At 35.4% G+C, this 21298-nt stretch overlaps 1 protein-coding gene across 15 annotated transcripts in view; it reads right to left on the reverse strand.

Annotated features, from left to right (window-relative positions):
• Window positions 1-21298, reverse strand: part of ADD3 (adducin 3) — a 128455-nt gene that overhangs the window by 14336 nt on the left and 92821 nt on the right. For all 15 annotated transcript variants that reach the window (XR_009053799.1, XM_057735597.1, XM_057735612.1 and 12 more), the window contains 3 exons: window positions 13222-13445; window positions 2272-2410; window positions 362-513 (listed from right to left, as the gene is read on the reverse strand). Coding sequence is in view for 14 of the 15 variants with exons in the window: in XM_057735597.1 (XP_057591580.1) it covers window positions 362-513; window positions 2272-2410; window positions 13222-13416 (486 nt within the window). In the remaining variant the exon portion in view is untranslated. The remainder of the gene's footprint in view (window positions 1-361; window positions 514-2271; window positions 2411-13221; window positions 13446-21298) is intronic.

The raw sequence follows: 21298 nt of genomic DNA on the forward strand, positions 1-21298 counted from the left end.
AAAGACTAGGGAGGAAACTTCCCTAGCCTCCTGTATTTTCCCTGCCCAAATGCTTTTTAAAGCATTTTTAAATATCACTGACTCTCAAATATAATCAACACAGAGAGAGAAAGTTCTGCCAGGAGGATTTCTTCCTGAATAGGTTCTATGACTGGTCTGAATTAAAGAAACAACACAGATAACAAATGGAGAAGAAAGCTGGGGTTTAAAGATAAGGTTTAAATCCGGATGAGGTTGTGGACCAGCATGCTAGGTTCAGAGAATAAGGTCTGAAAACTGGACTTCTGAGTAAAGGTGAGGAGAGTATAGTTGCCTTTAAGTTTGGATTTTAAGAAAAGGAATTGAAAGCTGAAGGACTCACTGAGATATATGTATTTGCCAGGTGGGCCCATCCAAACAAGTCCACTAGTCTGTACAGGCTGGCAAGTTTACAACGAGTAAGCTTTTCTCCCTTCACGTACGAGGATGTATCTGCCCCAGGAAGATCATTGATAGGTGTGACCATGCCGAGACCTAAAAGAGGAAAAATTGTGGGGAGAGATTCAGGTCAAAGAATTCCTCACCTGAAAATTACTTGCCAGGAAGCAGCCTGACTCAGAGTGTCACAGACTGTAAATGGTGATCTGAAACTTATCAGCCCCCACAATGTTGCATTAGCTTATCTTTCTTCAGAGAAGCACACTGAGAGTAAAAATTCATATCAGCTATCGTCTTGCTGTTTCATCTAGTACTTGTTAGGGAGTGATGTTAGGAAGTTAGGCTCATACCACTGGGGAAAAATGGCCACATGATCCCAATGGTAAAAGCATTATTAATACTGTTATTACTAATTTTATGATGAAAAGATCTCAACGGAAAACTACCTAATACCTCTTTTGACTTTTATTCAAACAAAAACTGTTTAAGAATGCAGTCAAACAGCAGTCTGGTTTCTGCCCTCACCAAGCAACAAAAACTGGTCTTAATCTCTAATGACCCAACTGCTAAATTCAACTATCACTCAGTCTTCATTCTCCTAGACATTTCCCACCTCTTTCCCAGACTTCTTTTCCAGGCCTGTGTAGTACTATCATGGACCTCCTATCCCTTAGCCCTTACACACTCTTGTTAGGGTGCATGGCACATGACAGATAATCAATATTATAGAAAAAGTGAACCAAACTAGCTCAAACTTATAATTTTCCTGTTTCTTTTGACAGAATGCTTCTCCCAAGCTGGAAGAGTGAGTGATTTTGGAACTCATCGTTCTTCTCACCATCCACCCACCACCCCTGAGATCACCACATTCAAACCTGTTGCCAAGTCTTCTCTCCTCTTCCTTGGTTCTGCCTTTCTCACTGATCTCTTCCTTCTTGTACCCACAACCACTACTGTAGTTCAAGCACTTATAATTCACTTTGGGACTCTTTCAAAGATTCTTTAACCAGTATATATGTGCCAACATACTGATCCACTTAAGAATTCTACCCTCACCTTGCATGTTCCCACCATCATGTCTCTTTTCATGCCATTCCTCTATTTGGGAAGTACTTGAATTCACTGAACCACTTATAAATCTTTAACCAAAAAGAAAAAAAAAGGAAGTAATAAAGGAAGAAAGAGAAGGAAAAGAAAAGTCCCTGATGGTCTGGGACTCTGTGTACCTGTCCCGGAATAACAGTGAGTTCTGTGCATGTCTCTCTGAGATGTAAAGTGCTTGGACTCAATGCCTCATGATTCTAATGATATCCTTACAGTGTTCAGCCCACCAAATTGGTGCTCTCACTAAAGAACTGTTGAACGAATAAAATGTCCTAAACCCTTTTACGCCAAGTTCTAACCACTCCATCCTTTAAAGTCTAGTTAGTTGAGGTCTCTCTTCTTCCATATAGTTTTCTCAGTCCACTTCAGTCAATAGTCAGTTCCAACTCTGAGCTCATAGCAAGATGACTTAGAAAACATCATTAGACAATTTCTTACTAACTGCTTGGTAATTTTTTCCTCTACGGTTATCTTGTAGTTTTAATCTTCTGTGCATTCACTGTATCCCTCCTCAATTCAAATACATTTACCTAAGGCAGGGACCACATTTTATAACTATTTTGTAACCCTCACAAAGTCTAGTAAATGTCTGGTTGGTATGAAAAAGTAAGAGATCCTAACACTATGCTACTCTAAGTAGTAGATGCTGTAAACTTAAGGACTGAACCAGATCAGAATATGCTGCTAGAAATGTACACTGTTCAAAGAAGAGATGAAATTAACGTTTTAAACTTTACATAACTGACGTACTGAGGGGAGGTGAAGTAAAGCCTGAAAAGGAACTGGCCATGATGTAATCTGCAATCTGTTGTAATGCTAGTAATCCAGTTGGGTTGTGGCCTTTCTTCATCTGTTCCTGAATAAGGCATTCCAGGTCTTCCCGAAAGGCCTGTAATACACAAAAATAATCACTGAGCACGTGTATCTCATTTGGAGCAGAACGATCCAAACATAACTGATATAATCAGTCTTTCCCCCATCCCTCCCTTGAATAGCTTTCATCTACATTATTTTAAAACAAATATAAGACAAAATAATAAAATTAAAACACTGGAAGAAGAAGCAAGAAGCTTGCTTTGAGGAGTGGGAAAATCATTAGGCATTCTTAATTTCAAAAAAATGAGCTATTACAACATCTACAATAGACAAATATAGGTAAAAGCAACTCTGTTAATAATATGCAACTAGAGCACCAAGTATAGACTGATGTAAAAAGAGACCCATTCCTTGCCTAGCACCTGATTATCTAGGTTAGGATAGAGTCCTTATCCGAATGGAGCATGACTCTTGACTATAGCAACTCCCAGCAAAAGTTTTCACTAAGACATAGTAAATCATGGCTTCCATTTTATGATTTCCATGGCAATTCCTTAGCTCTATAAACTCTGCAAACTTATAAAAGCTGAGAGCTGATTACTCCCCTTATGCAACACTGTGCTAAAGAAAGAAACCACCCCCCACCCCCAACTTTGGGTACTATATGTTCCTGTTCTGGAGTTCTGTTTTTCTTTTCTTTTTTTGGGTGGGGGTGGGTATGTGTGGTAGAAATAGTATTTATATAAAAATACTGAACATTAAGTATTAAATTCACCATTTATTCTCTTGCTCATGTCTATATTCATTCATCTTAAACATGGAGGCTCTTGCAATATAAATCTAGACCTTGCTCTTCCATTTGAGATTTGGTTACATGTGTAGCAGAACACCCTCCTGGAAATTAAACTCAATTTGTTCCCACTTCACCTAAGAGGGAGAAGGAAGAAAACTGCTTTGGAATCATTACCTCCAAGAGGGGTAGGTATAAACACCATGGAGATCACTGGGAAATCCTCCTTAGAAGAATGCCCCTTTTTCAAGTCACTGAGAGTAGCCTTCCTCGTAAGGCTGAGAATAAGATCTCCTAGAATGGCTGCTTAGATGTAGCCTTGCTTAGACGACGGCTGAATACCTCAAAGGTTTCCAGAAGGAAGAACTTTTTAAAAAAATTTAAACAATGGCATAGAAGCCCATGGTAAAAGGGAAAATGTGGTCGTGAGGCTATGAGGTAGGTGGTAGTACATATTAGAATCAGTCTTGACTCATGCTTGTACTGCTTTTAGACACCAGCTGAAAGGCATCTGTGATGTGAATTGAAGAGCTGAGTGCTAATAGTTGTATTCTTGGGAGCTCAACCATGGGGTACCATGGAACACCTTAACTGAGCTTAGCACAGGAAGAGAGAGGGAGGTCCTTCCTTGCTGATGCACCATGGGGGCCTGCATAGGTATCTGGGTTAGCAGTGAACCTGCATCTTCTGTTGGACAAGGGTTTCAAAACACCACCATGTGGCAGGGAGAGGCAGGGACAGTGGTAGTAGTGGACTGAACAGACTTTGGTGTGGCTCTTTTACAGACACAGACACGTGTGTACCACACACCACACCGTGGATATGGAAACCACTGATGAACCTTTTTAGATTACGCAAGCCACTTTAAGTTCTTGAGACAATTTAGGGGAAAGCAGAAATTCCAAGAGAAAGATGCTGTATTTTCTGCTCATACAGCAGATAGGTGTTTGAATGATTAATTTAAAAAATACTAGTTGTGACCATATTTGAATTCTGAGTTCATAGAGCAGTTTATACTGGTTAAACATGGTTTTTCTTTTACAAATTCAAGGCTTGTTAAATGTAAATCCTTAGTATAATTATAAAAAAATTCTAAACATCTAATTCCATTGACTTTTATCTAGTTCATTTAAATACATGATTTAAACCAGAGAAACTATTGTATAAAATATCCTCTACAAAGACACATTACATTTATCAGAAAACTCCGTTAATACATTTCTAAGACCTATGAACATAAAACAGTTGTGAGCTGCATATAAGATGGATGGACGCCTTCATACTGATGAGTAATATGAGTGTTTTACCATGTTTAAGGCTGAGAGGAAAAGAATCTTCCAGATATACTCGTTTATCTTTATACAAACTACAGAAAACTTCTAGACGCCTGGCAATGGGCCAATCTGCTCTTCCGAAACTTTACTTCCCTTCAAAACCAAACTCTATTTAAATCTTCCTCAGTTCAAAGCAGCTATAACTAATATTCTTTGATTCAGTAAAAAACAAACAACCCACCCCCCCAAACCTACTGTATGTATCACAACAGCTCTAAGAAGTAGGCATTATTTATTTTATTGAATGCCACACCTTATGTTATTCCAAGAAGAATTTAAGGAAGATTCTATAGATTAAAATGACACAAAAATAAATTAAATATAGGTAAGAAAAATCAAGCTAAAGAGAAAATAAGCATATGGAGGTTAGACAGAGCTAGTAATGAGGTTAAGATACAAAGAGCACACTATAAAATAGTATCATTTGCTAGAGATGGGCCAACTTTTATCTAAAGTCTCCAGCAGCGAACACGAATCAAGACAATTGCTCAGTATGCTGATTTACAAGAGTTTTAAGAAACAAACAAAAAAGACAACTAGTTGCTTAAGAGAATCACAACTATTTATGATCTCAATGAGAAATTTCTGCTGGGTGGATTGAGAAAGCTAAAAAAGAAAGGTTGAAAAATTTGTTTAAGGTCACAGAGCTAATAAATGTCAGAGGTAAGGACTTAAGTAAAATGCTTTTTTTCATCAGTGAAAATGCTTTTTTAACTTCCATTTATTCTACAATATGTTGAGTACCATCCTAAAGCTTTGAGATGATCCATGGTATCACAGAGGAATCTATAAGCCCTTCTGAAATTAAGAGAAAAATATGAATTTCCCCTTCAAGGCTAGTGAATAGCTTCTATGCTGTATAGAAGAAAATAATTTTCAAAGTAAATGAAATGTCCCCAGTCTTTCTATATAGTTGACAGTGCTTCAACAGATATGAATTCTTCTATTCCAAAAGATTTAATATTTTTGTCATGAACATTTATAACTCAGTTATTAATATTTCAAATATTTTTGAAATACTGTTCAGATAATTACCTAAGTCATAAAACAGTATAAAATTTACTAATGATATAAAATTGTTTCAGCTGGTTTTTAAAATTTATCAATAAAGCTACTAAACTTTCATTAAAATATTATGTTAAAATAATAAAAATTTTGCTTATCTTTATGATGAATAGTTAATCATATTCCTACTAAAATTCAATGTTAATAATCCTTTACAGCTGATTCATTTGAATCTTACAACAAAGTCTTAAAATAAGGCCATGACTTGCACACGGTTGCAGACCTAATTAGTAAATGGAATAAAGATTTAAATCTCAAACTCTCAGTTGGGCACAGGATATTTGCCTAATTTCACCAGAGATGGTTGTATCGCTGAAACCAAATACAGCCAAACCTCATTTCACTGCACTTCAGTTTATTGCGCTTTGTGATACTGTGTTTTTTTTTTTTTAAGTTGAAGGTTTGTGGCAACCCTGCACTGAGCAAGTCTATCAGTGCCATTTTTCCAACAGCATTATTTTAAAATTAAGGTATGTACATTGTTCTTTTAGACACAATGCTACTGCACACTTAATAGACTACAGTATAGTGTAAATATAACTTTAACATGCACTGGGGAACCAAAAAATTCATGTGACTCACTTTATTGCAACGTTTATCTTATTACGGTGGTCTGCAACGGAACCTGAAGTATTTCTTAGGTATGCCTGTACAACTAATAAGGCAGCAGGTGTGCTGTGATCAGAAACATGAATAAACCTCTCAGGCTAGATTAGAGCATTAGGTTATAATGATAGATAAAGCAAAACAAATTATATAGCAGATCTTGGAGCACCAAAACTTGCCCTCTTACAGCTAGGAACTCTCCCATCAAAGCAGAATGAGAAACTCATAAGTACCGCAGCAAGATCACCTGTTGGGCTTCTGAAGTCAGATTAAACAACAATTCCCTAGAGTCTCCACTAGAGAAGAGTAAGGTTAAAAGATCAAACAACATATACATACATGTGGTTTTACAACATAAACCGTCTTCCTTCTCAGAGAAGAACAGAGAAAAGGAGGTAGCGGGGGGTGGGGGGGGTTGTTACACCCTGAATATATGAATACGCGAACATGAATAAAGAAGGCAGAGTGCCATGGGGTGAGAGATTCTTTAAGGCCTTTAAAAACCAAAATACAGTCTAATGAGTCATGATTATAATCTTCGAAGTGTTGTCAGAAAAGCATAAAAATGTTTTAGGTTAGCAATATTGTATTTAACCCTGGTATACATCTCCACAAAACCAGTTGTCTACTATGCGCTAGGCACTGCACTACATGCTTTTATGTTATTTCCTTTCACTGTCACAAACACTGTGTGAGGTCCATTTTTATCAACAAGGAAAGTGAAACTCAAATTAAGTGAGTTTCCTAATGTCACATAGCTATTAAGTGGTGGTGAGCCCAGATCCAAAAGAAGCACTATATGCATATATGCATGTATAAAACATTTATATAAACAGATTAAAACTGGAAATGAGAAAATGGGCTGACCCCTAACTTAGGTCACAAGAGTCTGGATCCAGGATCCAGTACTCCAGGATCTCTACAATCTGTTAGGTCAATTTTTGGCTGTATCTCCCATTACTACTTCATGCTCTGAAAGCCTATGAGGTTTGCTCAGCATTCTCTGATCACAACTTGTACTTTTCTATCCTTGCTCATTGTATTTCATCAAATGGATATGCTGGCTTCTACTGCTCTTCTACCAGATAAATTCTTACTCTTTACTCAACACTCATCTTAAATGCCACCTTCTCCTTGAAGTCTCTGCTTTAATCACCATAGTTAGGAGAGATCTCCATATTTCTTCTCTTTCCACCCCACTTTGAATTCTTTTAGCATTTGCCTATACTACATTTTGGGTACCTATCATAATTGTGATTTATTCTTCCTACTCTACTATACAGTAATATCTGACGGCTGGGACTGCGTCTTTCACATTTCTAGAGTCTCCCCAAGGGTCTAGTTCAGTGCTCAATGATTATAATCATAAGTTAGAGCTTCTTTTCTGTATTTTCCTAGATATAAGGAAAGAAAGCAAAGAATCTGATCTCATCCTAATTGAGTTAATGATAGCAAAGATCCATTTCATAGGCTATTAGCAATGGAAGCTGAAGCCCTAGAAAAGTCTTATCAGTCTATCACTTGAATGAGAAAGTCCTCCTGTGTAATTAGGCCTGTCCATCATCTAATGGGAGAAATTCATTTTTTAAAAAATAAGAAATGAATCTTCACAGAAAATTATAAATTTTTGAAAAGTCATTTAATTCTTCAACTCAAAATCCTACTTGAAAACTTGGTTTGTTCCCAGAACATTAGAGTTTGGTCAGCTCTCTCATCAAACACCTGTTTAAAAAAGTGTGGTTCCAGGGAAGTCCCCACACTGGGATGTTCTTACACACCTATCAGAAGACCTGAAATAAAAATAGTGGTCAAACAAAATGATGGCGAGGATGCAGAGATACTCGGTCCCTCATACAGTGCTGATGGAAATGTAAGTAAAATGTTACAGCCACTTCAAAAAAAAAAAAAAAAAAAGTGTGGTTAAAAAAAAAATCACTAGGTGAAAAATAAAATGTTTAACTTAGTGAGAGGTGCTTTTAAAGCCTTGTCTGAATCTCACACCATTTCATTCAATACATCTCCTATCAATGTTGAGGGAGTGATCCTGTAAACTTTGAATTTACAAAGGTATGGATAAAAATAAACTTGTAAAAACATGAAATATTCAGAGATTTGAGATTCATGTAAGGTAAAAGTATACTTTAAGTATATACATATTCACTTATACAAAAACCAAAAGTAGGAGTAATTTGAAATATCAGATCTTAAGGCTTCTGCATCTAAGATCAGAACTTTCAGGAGAAAGTGGCAACAGATGAAAGATTTTTTATTTTTAAATCACAGGAAAGAGAACCAATTTGATAAAAGAAACTGACTTGATGCGATTGTTTTGGTTAAGGCTAAAAAAATTACACAGATTGACCTGTAAGTAATGTCTAACTTACAAAAATCAGGTAACAGAATACTGATAAATATCAGAGCTGGATTTTAAATATTCACATCTGGATGTTCTACCTCATAATAATTACTAGAAAAAGAAAAATTGGAGCAAAAAGAAAAGCAGACTTGCTGCTCCCAAGGTACCCTGCAATTATGTTATTAGATTTCTCCTAAAGTGGGATTAGGAGCATAACAAACTTACTTAGAATTTCTCCATTAAGAAATGTATTCATTTGGAAATAGATTACCACTGGTCCTGTTGAAAGGAGAAAAAACAAATAAACCAAATTTTCTTCTGGATGATCTTTCTCCTGTATCTACGTGTCTTAATTTATATAAAGCTAAAGGTTAGAATAATCTTTTCTTAAAGCTGATATAAAATAAAAATGGAAACAAAGTTAATAAAGAATACTTGCATCTGAAACTTCTGAAGTGACCAGATAAATTATGGTAATTTTGACCAACTACTCTAATTAAGGTGATCTGTTAACATTTTAGGCCTTAATTACAGTGATATCCTAACATATATATGGCTTTGAAGTTTCTCCTATCTTTAAAATAAGTTTGAAGCATTAGACACTGCCCTGTTATTAAGAAATGTTAGTATGTCATATGCCTGAGCAATCACCACCTACATGCCTATTGTTCTATCTTTCAGAGTAACATTACACACTTCTGTTAACAAGTCTAAATTGCTTCTTATAGTGATATGGCTTAAGAATGTTCATTCTTTTTCTGAAAACCACCAAGTGATTTTCATTTAAGCAGTCAAGTTCAGTAGGAGCTTGTTGGACAACATTGAAATGTTTAATGACTCAAAGTCCACCTAGCTGTCCATATATCCAACCATCCATGTTTTCAGAATTTACTAAATATCTACTATGCACAATGTGCTGTTAGTTTTCAACTTACATGCTTCTTTAACTTTGATGAGGCCCATCATTTAATTCTGACAGTTTGCCATTTAATTCAGAGACAAGGGCAATTATATATATGTCTCCACAGACACATGTAGGAGTAATATATTGGTCAAAAAAGCTTATGGAGTCTCTTGAGTACATTAACAAAATCTCTAGCTAAATGAGTTTACTCATCAGCACTTAATCTCTAGGACAAATACTTTCTTAAATTAAAAAAAAAAAAAAAAAGACAAAAGGCTGTGAAATTCCTAGAAAGAAGTAATACTTGGAGTCAGGATGAGACAAATTGCTCTTTTCTTATTTTCTCAGCTCAAGGCAATAAGGTGTTATGTTTATCATCCAAATTTACAGACACCAAAATGTCTGATGATTCGAAACTGTTCTTGAGTTGGGTTGAATTAACTTTAGCAAAAGAATTTGAAGAATGAAACAATAATATATGAGTGGAATTTTTTCACAGCTATTGAATACTTCAAGTAGTACAGCCTAGTGGATAAGGGTGTGAGCTTTGGAGTTTAAATCCAGACCCCACCATTTAACTAAGCTTGTAAAAACTTCTGCAAGTCATTAATGCCTCTAAGTTTCAGTTTATTCATCTGTAAACTAGGGCTAGTAATACTTCTTCAATTGAGTTGTTCTGAGGATTAAACAGGATTTGATATATAATAGGTGCCTGGTACATAGTAAGTGCTTTAAAAAAAAGTATTATACTTTCCTTTTATTAGTTTCTCTCCTGATTTCTTTCTTCCAAAATGAACTGAGCAACTTAAACAGAAGGCTTACAAATTTGTTTCTGACAAACACGAATTAGTAATACCTTTGATTTTGATCTTTATTGATTATGGGTTTTGTCTAACACAGTGAACCCCAATATCCACAGGAGACACACAAAAGTTTTAAGAAAATTATATTCACAGAAACATTACAAGCTTGGACTTAAAGAAACAAAAAGAGTACAAAAAGAAAAGAGGTCTTAGAACTCTAAAACATCTACAAGAAGGAGGCAGGTGAGAAAAATACACGGTTGCAAACACAGGCTTCCTTTTAAGGAAAAGGAAAGATGATTCAGAGAGTGTAACCAAAAGCCCAGAGGGCAGAGCTAAGAGCTAAGGAAACTCATCCCTAAGTAGAAGGACTGAGTCCTCATCAAGGGAACTTCCAAACATTTGCCCAGATGGATTTCAGAATTGCTATGGACCAGTGACTCCTCTGTACTCCCAGTTTTCTCCCTTTTTGAACAGGAATGTCTATAGCAGTTATCTTTGCCTGCCCCATCACTGGGTGTGTGTGGGGGCAGATAACTTGTCTCTTTGGTTCTCCAGTCTATAGATTGAGAGGAACTGTACTTAAGAAACTATATTTGAGGAGGATCATCTATACCTGGACCAGATTTAGATGATGATATTCTGTATTCAGGCTAACGTTGTAATGGGATGAAACTTTTGCAGGGGTGTTAGGAGATGGTGAGTGTATTCTGCATGTGAGAGGAAGCTAAATAAATTATGGCACACTGTGATGCTTTTAAAATAATTTGTGGTCAAAGAGTAGACAATCTTCCCGTCAAAAGGTGGAGCTTCATTCCTCTCCCCTTGAGTATGGGCTGAACTTTAGTGACTCACTTTAATAAATATGGTGGAAGTGATGTGTTTAATGTCTGAGATTAGGTCACAAAAGGTATTGCAGGCTCCTCTTCGCTCTCAGATACTTCCTCTGGGGGGAAAAAATTCAAACAGCCTCAGGTTAAGGTCCATGTGGCAAGGAACTACAGCCTTTTGCCAACAGTCATGTGAGTGACCATATTAGGAGTGGACACCCCCACCCCAGTCAAGCCTTCAGATGCAGCAGCCCTGACTGATGTCTTGACTGCAACTTCATGAGAGACCTTAAGCCAGATCCACTCAGCTAAGCTGCTCCTGAATTCCTGACCCACAGAAACGATGAGATAACAAAAGCTTCTTGTTTTAAGCTGCTAGGTTTTGTTATTTAGTGGTACAGGCCACCATGTATCATTTCCTTTGGTGAAAAGTTTATTGTATTAAAAGAAATTTGAAAGCAACTGTCCTAAAACATGGTAGAAAGACAAAATGTATACACTTTTCCAAGTCTTTCACAAACAAGATTTTAAATTCACTAGCAAAGATTTAGGAAAAAAATGATGATCAATCCACAATGCTTTTAAATCTTGTTTCTCTATGGGCTAAAAATTATCACTCTTGCTACATGAACATGGAAATAACAATCTATATACCTGCTCTTTCTCATTCTTTCATTAAGTTATCCTGGGCATAAGTAAAATTGATACTTTTAAGCCAATCTATAAGTGACAATACACAAGTAAAAAAAAATTAGGTAATCTCCTCACAGTTATACTGTCTTTAATTTAGTGGAGAAATTATTAAAAAAAAAAACAAAACCTGGCATAGAAATGTAGTTTGGTACTTGTTCCTTTTAAACTTTAGTTAGACTTGAGTGATCCTCTTTGGAGCACTTCCCAAAAAAACTCAATATTTAATAATCTTGAACAAAATCTGAACTTCATCTCATTCTTTCAGTTACTTTATATATTACTGTAATCCTCTGGCTAATGAGTTTGTTCTTCAAAGAGGAGTTTCTTTAGAGAAGGAAATATATCTATATAATTAGCATACCCTTCAAGTATTTATAAACATAGAAACTTGTTTGCATAAAAGAAGGCACTGAACATTTACTCCCTCATGATGAATTTTCTGGTTAATCTTCTTTTCCTTGGGAAAAGGTTTCTTTAAGAGTTTATTTAAAGGATAGCTTTACATTTAAGCTATACTTAAACTCCTCAAAGCCTGCATTGCTTTTATAACTTGTACTTGCTTTTATCTAGGCCACTGATACAAGAGAATTACTCAGGAATGGAACTCCCCTTTGGACTCAACCTCTGTGATTAAATCTGCAAGAGCCCAACAAAAATGACTTACCAGGGCTACCTCAGGCAGTTCTAGTCTTGGTGCTTATTTTAGCTCCTAACCTGGAAATCTAATATAACCCTAACCTGGGCATCATGTGTCTATGTATGCTGAACTCTGTCTTAAGGGGTCCATGATTTGCATTACACATAAAGTTATGAATTCATTTTGCATATTAAATCAAGTTGTTCACTTATTTTCTAAAACTTACATGTGACCTTTACAATTCCACTAAAGGTTTGTAAGAAACTTAACAAATCATTTGAATATGATTTACAAAGTCTGGATATTACCGTGCAGACAGAATTTTCAGCTTGGGTTAAGGTTAGAACTCATGTTTAATCTAGTTAGTTTGGTGTGCATGCATATACGTGTGCCTACATTAGGTGTATGTGACATTAGACTGCCAAATCCTCATAAACCTTAAGTCTTCCTATGCTGCTCTGGGTGTCAAGATACCCAAAGGAAGAAGAAAATATGTGCATGGGGTGTATCTAACTCATTTCTTGGTTCCTAACACTTCACTCGTGCCTTTCTTTTCTTCACAGACATTCAGTCTGAAATGGGGATCCTTGAGTTCAGCAGCATCTTTTGTCCTCCTTTAAATGAAACACTCAGAAATCACACAAGAAAATTTATACCACCGAGATAATACTAGTTTATTATTAAAGCTTTGCAAATTAAATTGACAAATTAGGTGCTTATTTTGCCTCTGAAAGATTGGGGACAACTAGTTATTCTTCCCCTACCCCTCTTCTAACCTGAGAGTAGTTTAAGATACCTGCTATGTCACTGTATCAAACATTCCAGAGAGGAAGAAAAATTGTAGCCTTCTAATTATTTTGACTCACCGGACTTTGTAAGATCTGAGTAACTCGTTTCCTCTGCTCCATCATATTGAAGTCTTGTCGTAGATCAGGTGACATGTTCCTCTCCCTTATATATTCTGGGTCATTTTCATTGATTCGGTCAAAATACCTCTCTTTGTGAGGCATGCTGGGAGGAGGAGGAGTAGTGACCACGCCTTGGCTAGCATCTGAACTCATGCTTCAAGTCTGCTGATTCTCCTTGTTATCTGCGTTAATAAACACAAAGTAGGACATTCATAATAAATACATTAAGTTCAAATTTTACATGGGTCATGCAGAACTATTTTGTCCTCAGAGTAACAGTGACAACTTTTTTTAAAAAGCAACTTTTCAAAAAATATTAGAACAATTTTTTTAAGGTAACAATATCTTAGATTATAACGCTAAATTGGAAATTGATACTTTCAGAGCTAGTGGAAACCCGTGGTTCAATTATAATAATGTTGTAAACTGCTAAATGAATTTTTTTAAAGGAGCAACCATCAAAATATCTGAAAGTAAAATGTCACACCTAAGACAGCAAATTTCCACAATTAGTGATTACTGTTAGTGGAGATTCTCTTTTTTCTCTTACTCATGCTTTTACATTAGACCAAACTCTGGCCATATTTAATGACCACTATACTTTATAGTGAATGTAGTTTAATAATACATGAGAGAAACACAGTTGTAAGTTTTTCAAATGATTCAGTAACTTCAGGGAAAATGTAGGAATGTAGGAATTATTAAGGTCGCCAGACTATATAACTATAGCAGGTAGTGCTTCAAATCCAAGTAAGAAAAAATAAAAAGCTATTCAGAAACCTTAGGAACAGCTGATTCATTTAATTATTACTGACACTTAGGACAATCCTTGATTTTATGCCAGGGAAACAAATTCATTTGGGCTTTGATATAGCTGAGCAGCTAGATCAACAGGACAGTCATTTAACATCCATCCCCCAGCCAGTGGCTTGTATTAGAAGTTGACGAAGTCATCTAACCTGGTGCTTCTCAAAGTGTCTGTGGTGAAGGACTTTCTCCAATTTGCTGTAGACCAGTATTTTTGTAAAATACAAAATAATGCATTTAGATGTCATGGCAATGTCAAACTGCAAGAAGTTTCTAAATGTTTAATATCATATGCTGTACTTGTCACGGACTGCAGTCCGCAGACTAGCACCTGGACCATCCTTAGAGTATTGCTGACCTAGCAGAGATTAACAGTCACTGCACACTGAAGGAATGCTTCCTCTAACTTTTAGATGTGATATGTCAAGAGTCTAAATCAGAGAACAGAACACCACTGATTAGTGTATCCTTTTACCTAGTTGTTCTTTTGAACTGAATATGCAAAGTGCAAAAATGTGCAACAAGGAAGAAGAAAAGTAAACAAATTTTGAAAAAGAAATTGTAAAGACAGTTTTGGTTAATACAATTTCCCCTACAGGTGGTGACAAATGCAACGTGTTCAATATAAATGACTGGGTAACAGAAAAAACCATTCTCACTACCTAATGGTATTTATTCAACTAATTATTTACCTGGTGAGAAGGATCACTTCATAATAAGGGACGTTAAATGTAAAAAATTCCAAGTATTCTTTTTCTATTTATGTAGAAAACTAAGAGAAGAGAAGTATCTGTGGACCTGAAACTCTGTAGATTCTTTGCAGTCTTGGATTCCCTCTCAGCAGAACAGTTTCTAGATAGATCCAAAAGGGAAAAGGCAAGTGCCACCTTTTTCTTAGGGATCTGAATCCCTGATAAAGACCAGAGATACCTGATCTTATCTTCTAAACACAATAACAACCAGTGACGTTACTGTATTTGTCTCTAATAATAGTCTTCTCTGACTTAATTCATTTCTAAAGCTGCCTTGATCCAACTTAGCCCAAGCAAACTCATTGCAAGACATTAAAAATTCTTGCATTAATTCTCATCTTGGAAATGTAAACTTATTCTGTTAAAAATAATTTTTGCAAAACACGTTAAAACTGTTTTATTTTACTTGCCAACATCAATCTCATATACCACATTCTACAAGCTACCTAAATTATTAGTGTACTACCACAAATATTCATGAAATATGGTTAAAAACACTTTATATCACATACCTTTAATGAAATTCTGATTTTATGACTAGAAAGCAACTAATCAGTGAAGGAAATGTAAAAAATGAGCTTTCTATAATTGAATCTTCTACATCCTAATTCAATAATTTAAAAATTGGGAGAAAACGCTCAACTAAAGAATGAATATCTGATCATTACATGTGTTCTCTACAGGATAAATGGCCATTTTTTCTTCTTTTTAATATAATATCCACTATTAATGGAATGATCCTGGCCATATTAAATTCTTCCAAAAATCAGGTTTTGCTATCGTGTTATTAGATTGGCGCTAACCTATGGTATTTATCATCATCTTGCTATTATCCAAAAACATGGTGCACAGAGCACCAACCATAAGAAACTTTTTTTTTTTTCATATCTAGCTGGGTTATCTGCAGTCTAAAGGTCTAACTAATCTTTGGAACCTAGTTTTCTTAGAAGCTGTTTATAACAAGTCCATTTGAACTCCTTAAAATAGTTTACTGCTAGCAGATAAAAATTTCAAGGAGGATGAAAGTTTTTAAAAAAGCAAACAAACAAACTCACATATATTAGTAAATGCCATGCTGCCTTGGCCAAGTACAGACTAAGTGGGTACTCAATAAATGGGACATCGATTAACAAAGAAATCAGTTCTGTTTAGTTTACCACACTAGATCACTGGCTATGAATAAGTCATTTAAAAAAAAGAAAGTCCACAAATATTGCCTTTAGTTGGATTTTAATCTATTCCTCAACCCCCAAAAGCACTATTTAGCCTAATGGAGGAACAGAGTTACATAATAAGCTTATGTCTAACTGAATGTGCTGATGCTTATAAATGAATTTTATTAAAACACAGCAAAAAGCAAGGAACTATGGTAGTAGATTCATTTTGTTGTCCCAGCACTGGTATAAGAAACTGATAATAGAAATGCTGATAAGTAAAAGCTTAGCGTTTAAAGAATTCTTGATGAATGCATTTTTTGATGAGTAAGGTAAAGAGGAAAATATATCTAACCACCCAGTTTAATAATAAAAGAACATATTACATACGTGTAACACTTTATATAATTTATACCATGCTCTTACACCTTTCTTATTTTATCTTTGTAACTACACAATGAGATAGAGGTTAATAATCTGGAGGGTCAGTGGATGAAATACTCTGCCAAAAGTCACCCTGCTTATGTCATAGGCAATATTCAAAGCCACAATTTCTGTCTCCTAGTCCACTTTACAATGAAACATGTCATAAAACATAAGAGGGCTAAAAATTTTGAGATTTTTAGTCTACATTCTGTCCTAAATATTAAGCAATTCAGAGTTTACAGAATCTGTCAAAATTGAGGAAATGGCACCAAAAAGGGGAAATAATATTAGAAATGACTCAAAACACCCTAACCTTTTTAAAACTTCAAAAGCTCATTATTGAACAGACTTGTGGTTGCCAAGGGGGAGAGAGGTGGGGGAGGGATGGATCAGGAGTTTGGGATTAGCAGATGCAAACTATTATATATAGAATAGATAAATAACAAGGTCCTACTGCATAGCACAGGGAGCTATATTCAATATCCTGTGATAAATCATAATGGAAAAGAGTATGAAAAAGAACGTACACATATGTATAACTGAATCACTTTGCTGTACAGCAGAAATTAACACAACATTGTAAGTCAACTATACTTCAATAAAATAATTTTTTTAAAAGCTCATTATTTAGCATGGCTTTTTAATATAAGAAGTTTCAAAGTTCTATGTACTTGGAATAAGAATTGGGAATTTTTAAGAAGGATACAGAAATAAAGAATAAGAAATAAAGTAGCTTGTCATTTAGATGCCCTTCTATACCTAGATGCTCAACAATAAGAGTTTTACACATATTTTATTATGTGTAGATTGATTATTTGCAATTTTACAGAACAAACACTATAGACTGAACTGTTATTTCAAGCCTGGAAAAAAACTTAGGATCCACAAGATTATCTGAAATAAACAGAATTCATAAAAAAAAAAAAAAAAATGAGAGAAGCTTTCAGCATTATTTACAATGGCCAAGACATGGAAACAACCTAAGTGTCCATCCACAGATGGATGGATAAAGAAAATATAATACACACACATGCACACACAATGAAATATTCCTCAGCCATAAAAAAGAAGGCAATTCTGCCACTTGCAACAACATGGATGGACCTTGATGGCACTGTGCTGAAGTCAAATAAGTCAAAGATAGCCTTCTCAAAAAGTGGTGAAGAAACTGAACATCCATAGGCAAAGAAAAACACAATCTCAACCTAAATCTTATTCCTTATTAAAAAATTAACTCACTTGTAAGTATCCACCCAAAAGAACTGAAGAGAGGTATTCAAACAAAAACTTCTACATGAAATGTTATAGCTGCACTATTCACAATAGCCAAAGGTGGAAACAACCCAAAAGTCCATCAACTGATGAATGGATAAACAATAAATGTTGTGTAGCCACATAATGGAATATTTATCCATAAAAGAAATGAAGTACTGATACATCTACAACATGAATGAACCTCAAAAACACTAGCTAAGTGAGAGAAGCCAGACAAAAAAGGCCACATATTATATGATTTCACTTATATGAACTACCCCGAATAGGCAAATTCATGGTATAGAAAGCAGATTGATGGTTGCCAGGGGCTGGGTTGGGGGCAGCGGTGGGAGGTGGGGAAGATATGGGGAGTGACTGCTTAATGGGTAGTGAGTTTCTCTTTGAGATGATGAAAAAGTTCTGAATCTAGATAGTGGTGATGGCTATACAGCACTGTGAATGTACTTAATGCCACTGAATTATACACTTTAAAATGGTAAATTTTATGTTATATGTATTTTACCATGATAAAAAATTAACTCAAAATAGATCAAATTAACTCAAAACAGAAACAATAAAACTTACAGAAAAAACAGAACATCTTCAGGATCTAGGCCCAGGCAGTGTTTATAGATGTGACACCAAAACATGGTCCATAAAAGGAAAATTGATAAATTGAACTACCCCCAAATTTTAAACGTTTACCTGCAAAATACCCTGTTAAGAGAATGAAAAGACAAGCTATACACCATGAGAAAATATTTGCAAACCACACAACAAAGGACTGGTATGTATAATATATAACAAACTCTCAAAACTCAACAGTAAAAAGAAACCAAACAATTAAATTAGAAAATGTGCAAAAGACATGAACGGCCATTTCACTGAAAAGGATAAATGGTAGAAAAGCACATGAAAAGATGTTTAATGTCATTAGTCATTAGGGAACAGCAAATTAAAATCATGAGATATTACTACACAGGTCCCAGAATGGCTAAAATAAACAAAAAATAATGATAACCTCAAATGGTGGAGAGGATGCTGAGAAACTGGATCCCTCATACCTTGCTAGTGGGAATGGAAAATGGTATAGCAACTCCAGCAAACAGTTTGGCATTTTAAAAAATTAAATATGCAACTATGAAAATGACCCAAGAACTGCTCTCCTGGTCGTTTAATCCAGAAAAAAGAAAACATATGTTCATACAATCTGAATCCAAATGTTTACAGTAGCTTTATTTGTAACAATCAAAGACTAGAAATAATCTAGTCTTTGATTGTTACATGTGAATGATGAAACAAACTGTGGTATATCCATGCTATGGAATATTATAAATACAATAAATAAAGTGGAGTGAATTACTGATACACACAACAGCCTGAATAAATCTCCAGTGAATTATGCTGAGTAAAAAAGCCAATCCCAAAATATTACATACAGCATGATTCCATTTATATATTATTCTTCAAATGACAAAATTATAGAAGCAGGGGATAGATTTGTGGTTGCAGGGAAGGAGTATGCTCTGGAGGGAGGGAGGTGTACATAGGAGGGAGGGAGGCAGATATAAAAGGAGGGATCCTTGTGGTGATGGAACTCTTCTATGTCTTGACTATGGTGGTGGATACATGAACATGTACATGGGATAAAACTGCAAAGAACTAAACATACAAACATACATACAAGTGACTTACAAGCAAAACTGGGAAAATCTGAATAAGGTCCGTGGATTACCACAATGTCAATATCCTGACTGTGATATTACACTATGGTTTTACAAGATATTACCACTGGGGTAACTGGATGAAGGGTACACAGGATTTCTCTGTATTAAATCTTTTAATTGCATGCAAATTTACAATTATCTCAAACTTCAGAAGTTTAAGTTTAAAAAAGACCATTCCACAATGATGGAAAAAATTGCTAGTTTCTATTTCACATGAGAATGTGATCTATATGCAGACTATAGAAAAATAGTACAAATCAACCCATTTGCAAGGCAGAGACAGAGACACAGATGTAGAGAACAAACATATGGACACCAAATGGGAAAACTGGGGAGGGTTGGGGGGGAATGAATTGGGAGATTGGGATACCAAATTGTACACTCTAAATATATGCAGTTTATTGTCTGTTAACTGTATCTCAATAAAAGTTCTTAAAAAAAAAAAGGATGTGATCAACTCTACAACAGTATAAAGCTTACACTGTAGTTATTTTTAGATATTTTCTATACCAGAATGTATTTTAAAAGTAGTTCTGTCAATACAACTAAGTTGCATCTGAATAAAAATGCATACATTTTATTAGCGTCAACTGGTCACTGCAAAATACTTCTCATGATGATTAGTCTAGAGCAACTCTGGAACTAGACATCTGGTTACATAGCAGTTTACTCAAGTTAAGGACAGTTTGAATATGAAGCCTCCAAGAGACAAAATAAAACACTGTAAAAAGCATTTAATAGATACGGTTCAGATTTCAGTACTAGTCTTTATAAGCCAGGGGACACAGCAAGTGGAAATATTAACTCATCTATTGGCTTTGTTAAGGAACTTTAAAAAATTGTGCTGCGATCAGATCAATTTAAATATGATTGTTTCCTATGAGAAATTTTCACTTAGTTAAATATAGTTAAAATGTTCTAGGAGCCTTAGCTGATTAGCTAAAAAACTTTTAATTATATTCTAAAAATTTCCTTGTATGTAATCCTTTCAAGAAGAAAGCAGAGTGGTGCAGAGTACTGGACTGAGGATAGAAATCCCAGGACTCAAGTCTTTGCACGTCTACCAAGCCATGGAACATTCATTCAATAAGTGTCTGAGCATCTACTATGTGCTGAGGTCCTATCATGTGCACTGCTTACTTTAGTGATGGGTCATCACAGCATTTAAAAACAACTATTAGTTACTGAGCTCTTACTATGTGCCAGCCGCTGGAATTTAAATACATTAGCTTATTTGCTCCTCAGAATCCTGTGAGGCATTTTATTATCTCCATTTTACCGATGAGGAAATAAAGTCACTGAGAAGTAACCTGTTTCAGGTCTGAGAGCTAGCAAGTGGTAGACCAGGGATTTAAATCTAGTCTGTAGATCTCTAAAGCCCATGGTCTTAATCACAACTCAGATCCCTGCAGGGGGTAACTAGTAGTTTCTTTTCAAATGGCAATTCCAGCTATTCAGTGGCACTGATGTGTTGAAAAGGTTTTACTCAGGCCCGGAAAGAAAAAGTACCAGAACTGCCACGCATCTTCACTTTACTGCTCCCTAAGGAAGGATGTTTTAAAGGGAAGTAAGTGGTAGATTCTAGTTCCTCTTAACCCTGAACAACTAATTCTAAGCATAAATATTTCTGCTTCCAGGTGATATTTGAAACAATTCAGTTCTACGGCTCCTTCTCTTTAAAATTAACCTACCCTGTTTTTTAATACCACATATACACAGTCTGGCTTTCTACTACTTCAGAACAATATAAACACCAGTGCAAAACTGTATGAACTACATTAGGGGAAGAAATTTCGTCTTTCAACAATGTTCTTTGAATTGAAAATGATGAAGAAAACAGATTTTTTTAAAAAAGTAATGTTATAAAAGTTGTTATACTATGGGTTTTCCTATGGCCATGCAGATTAGAAACAGG

The sequence above is a fragment of the Hippopotamus amphibius genome, chromosome 5 (genome assembly GCF_030028045.1).
Source record: "Hippopotamus amphibius kiboko isolate mHipAmp2 chromosome 5, mHipAmp2.hap2, whole genome shotgun sequence".
Lineage (NCBI taxonomy): Eukaryota > Metazoa > Chordata > Mammalia > Artiodactyla > Hippopotamidae > Hippopotamus > Hippopotamus amphibius.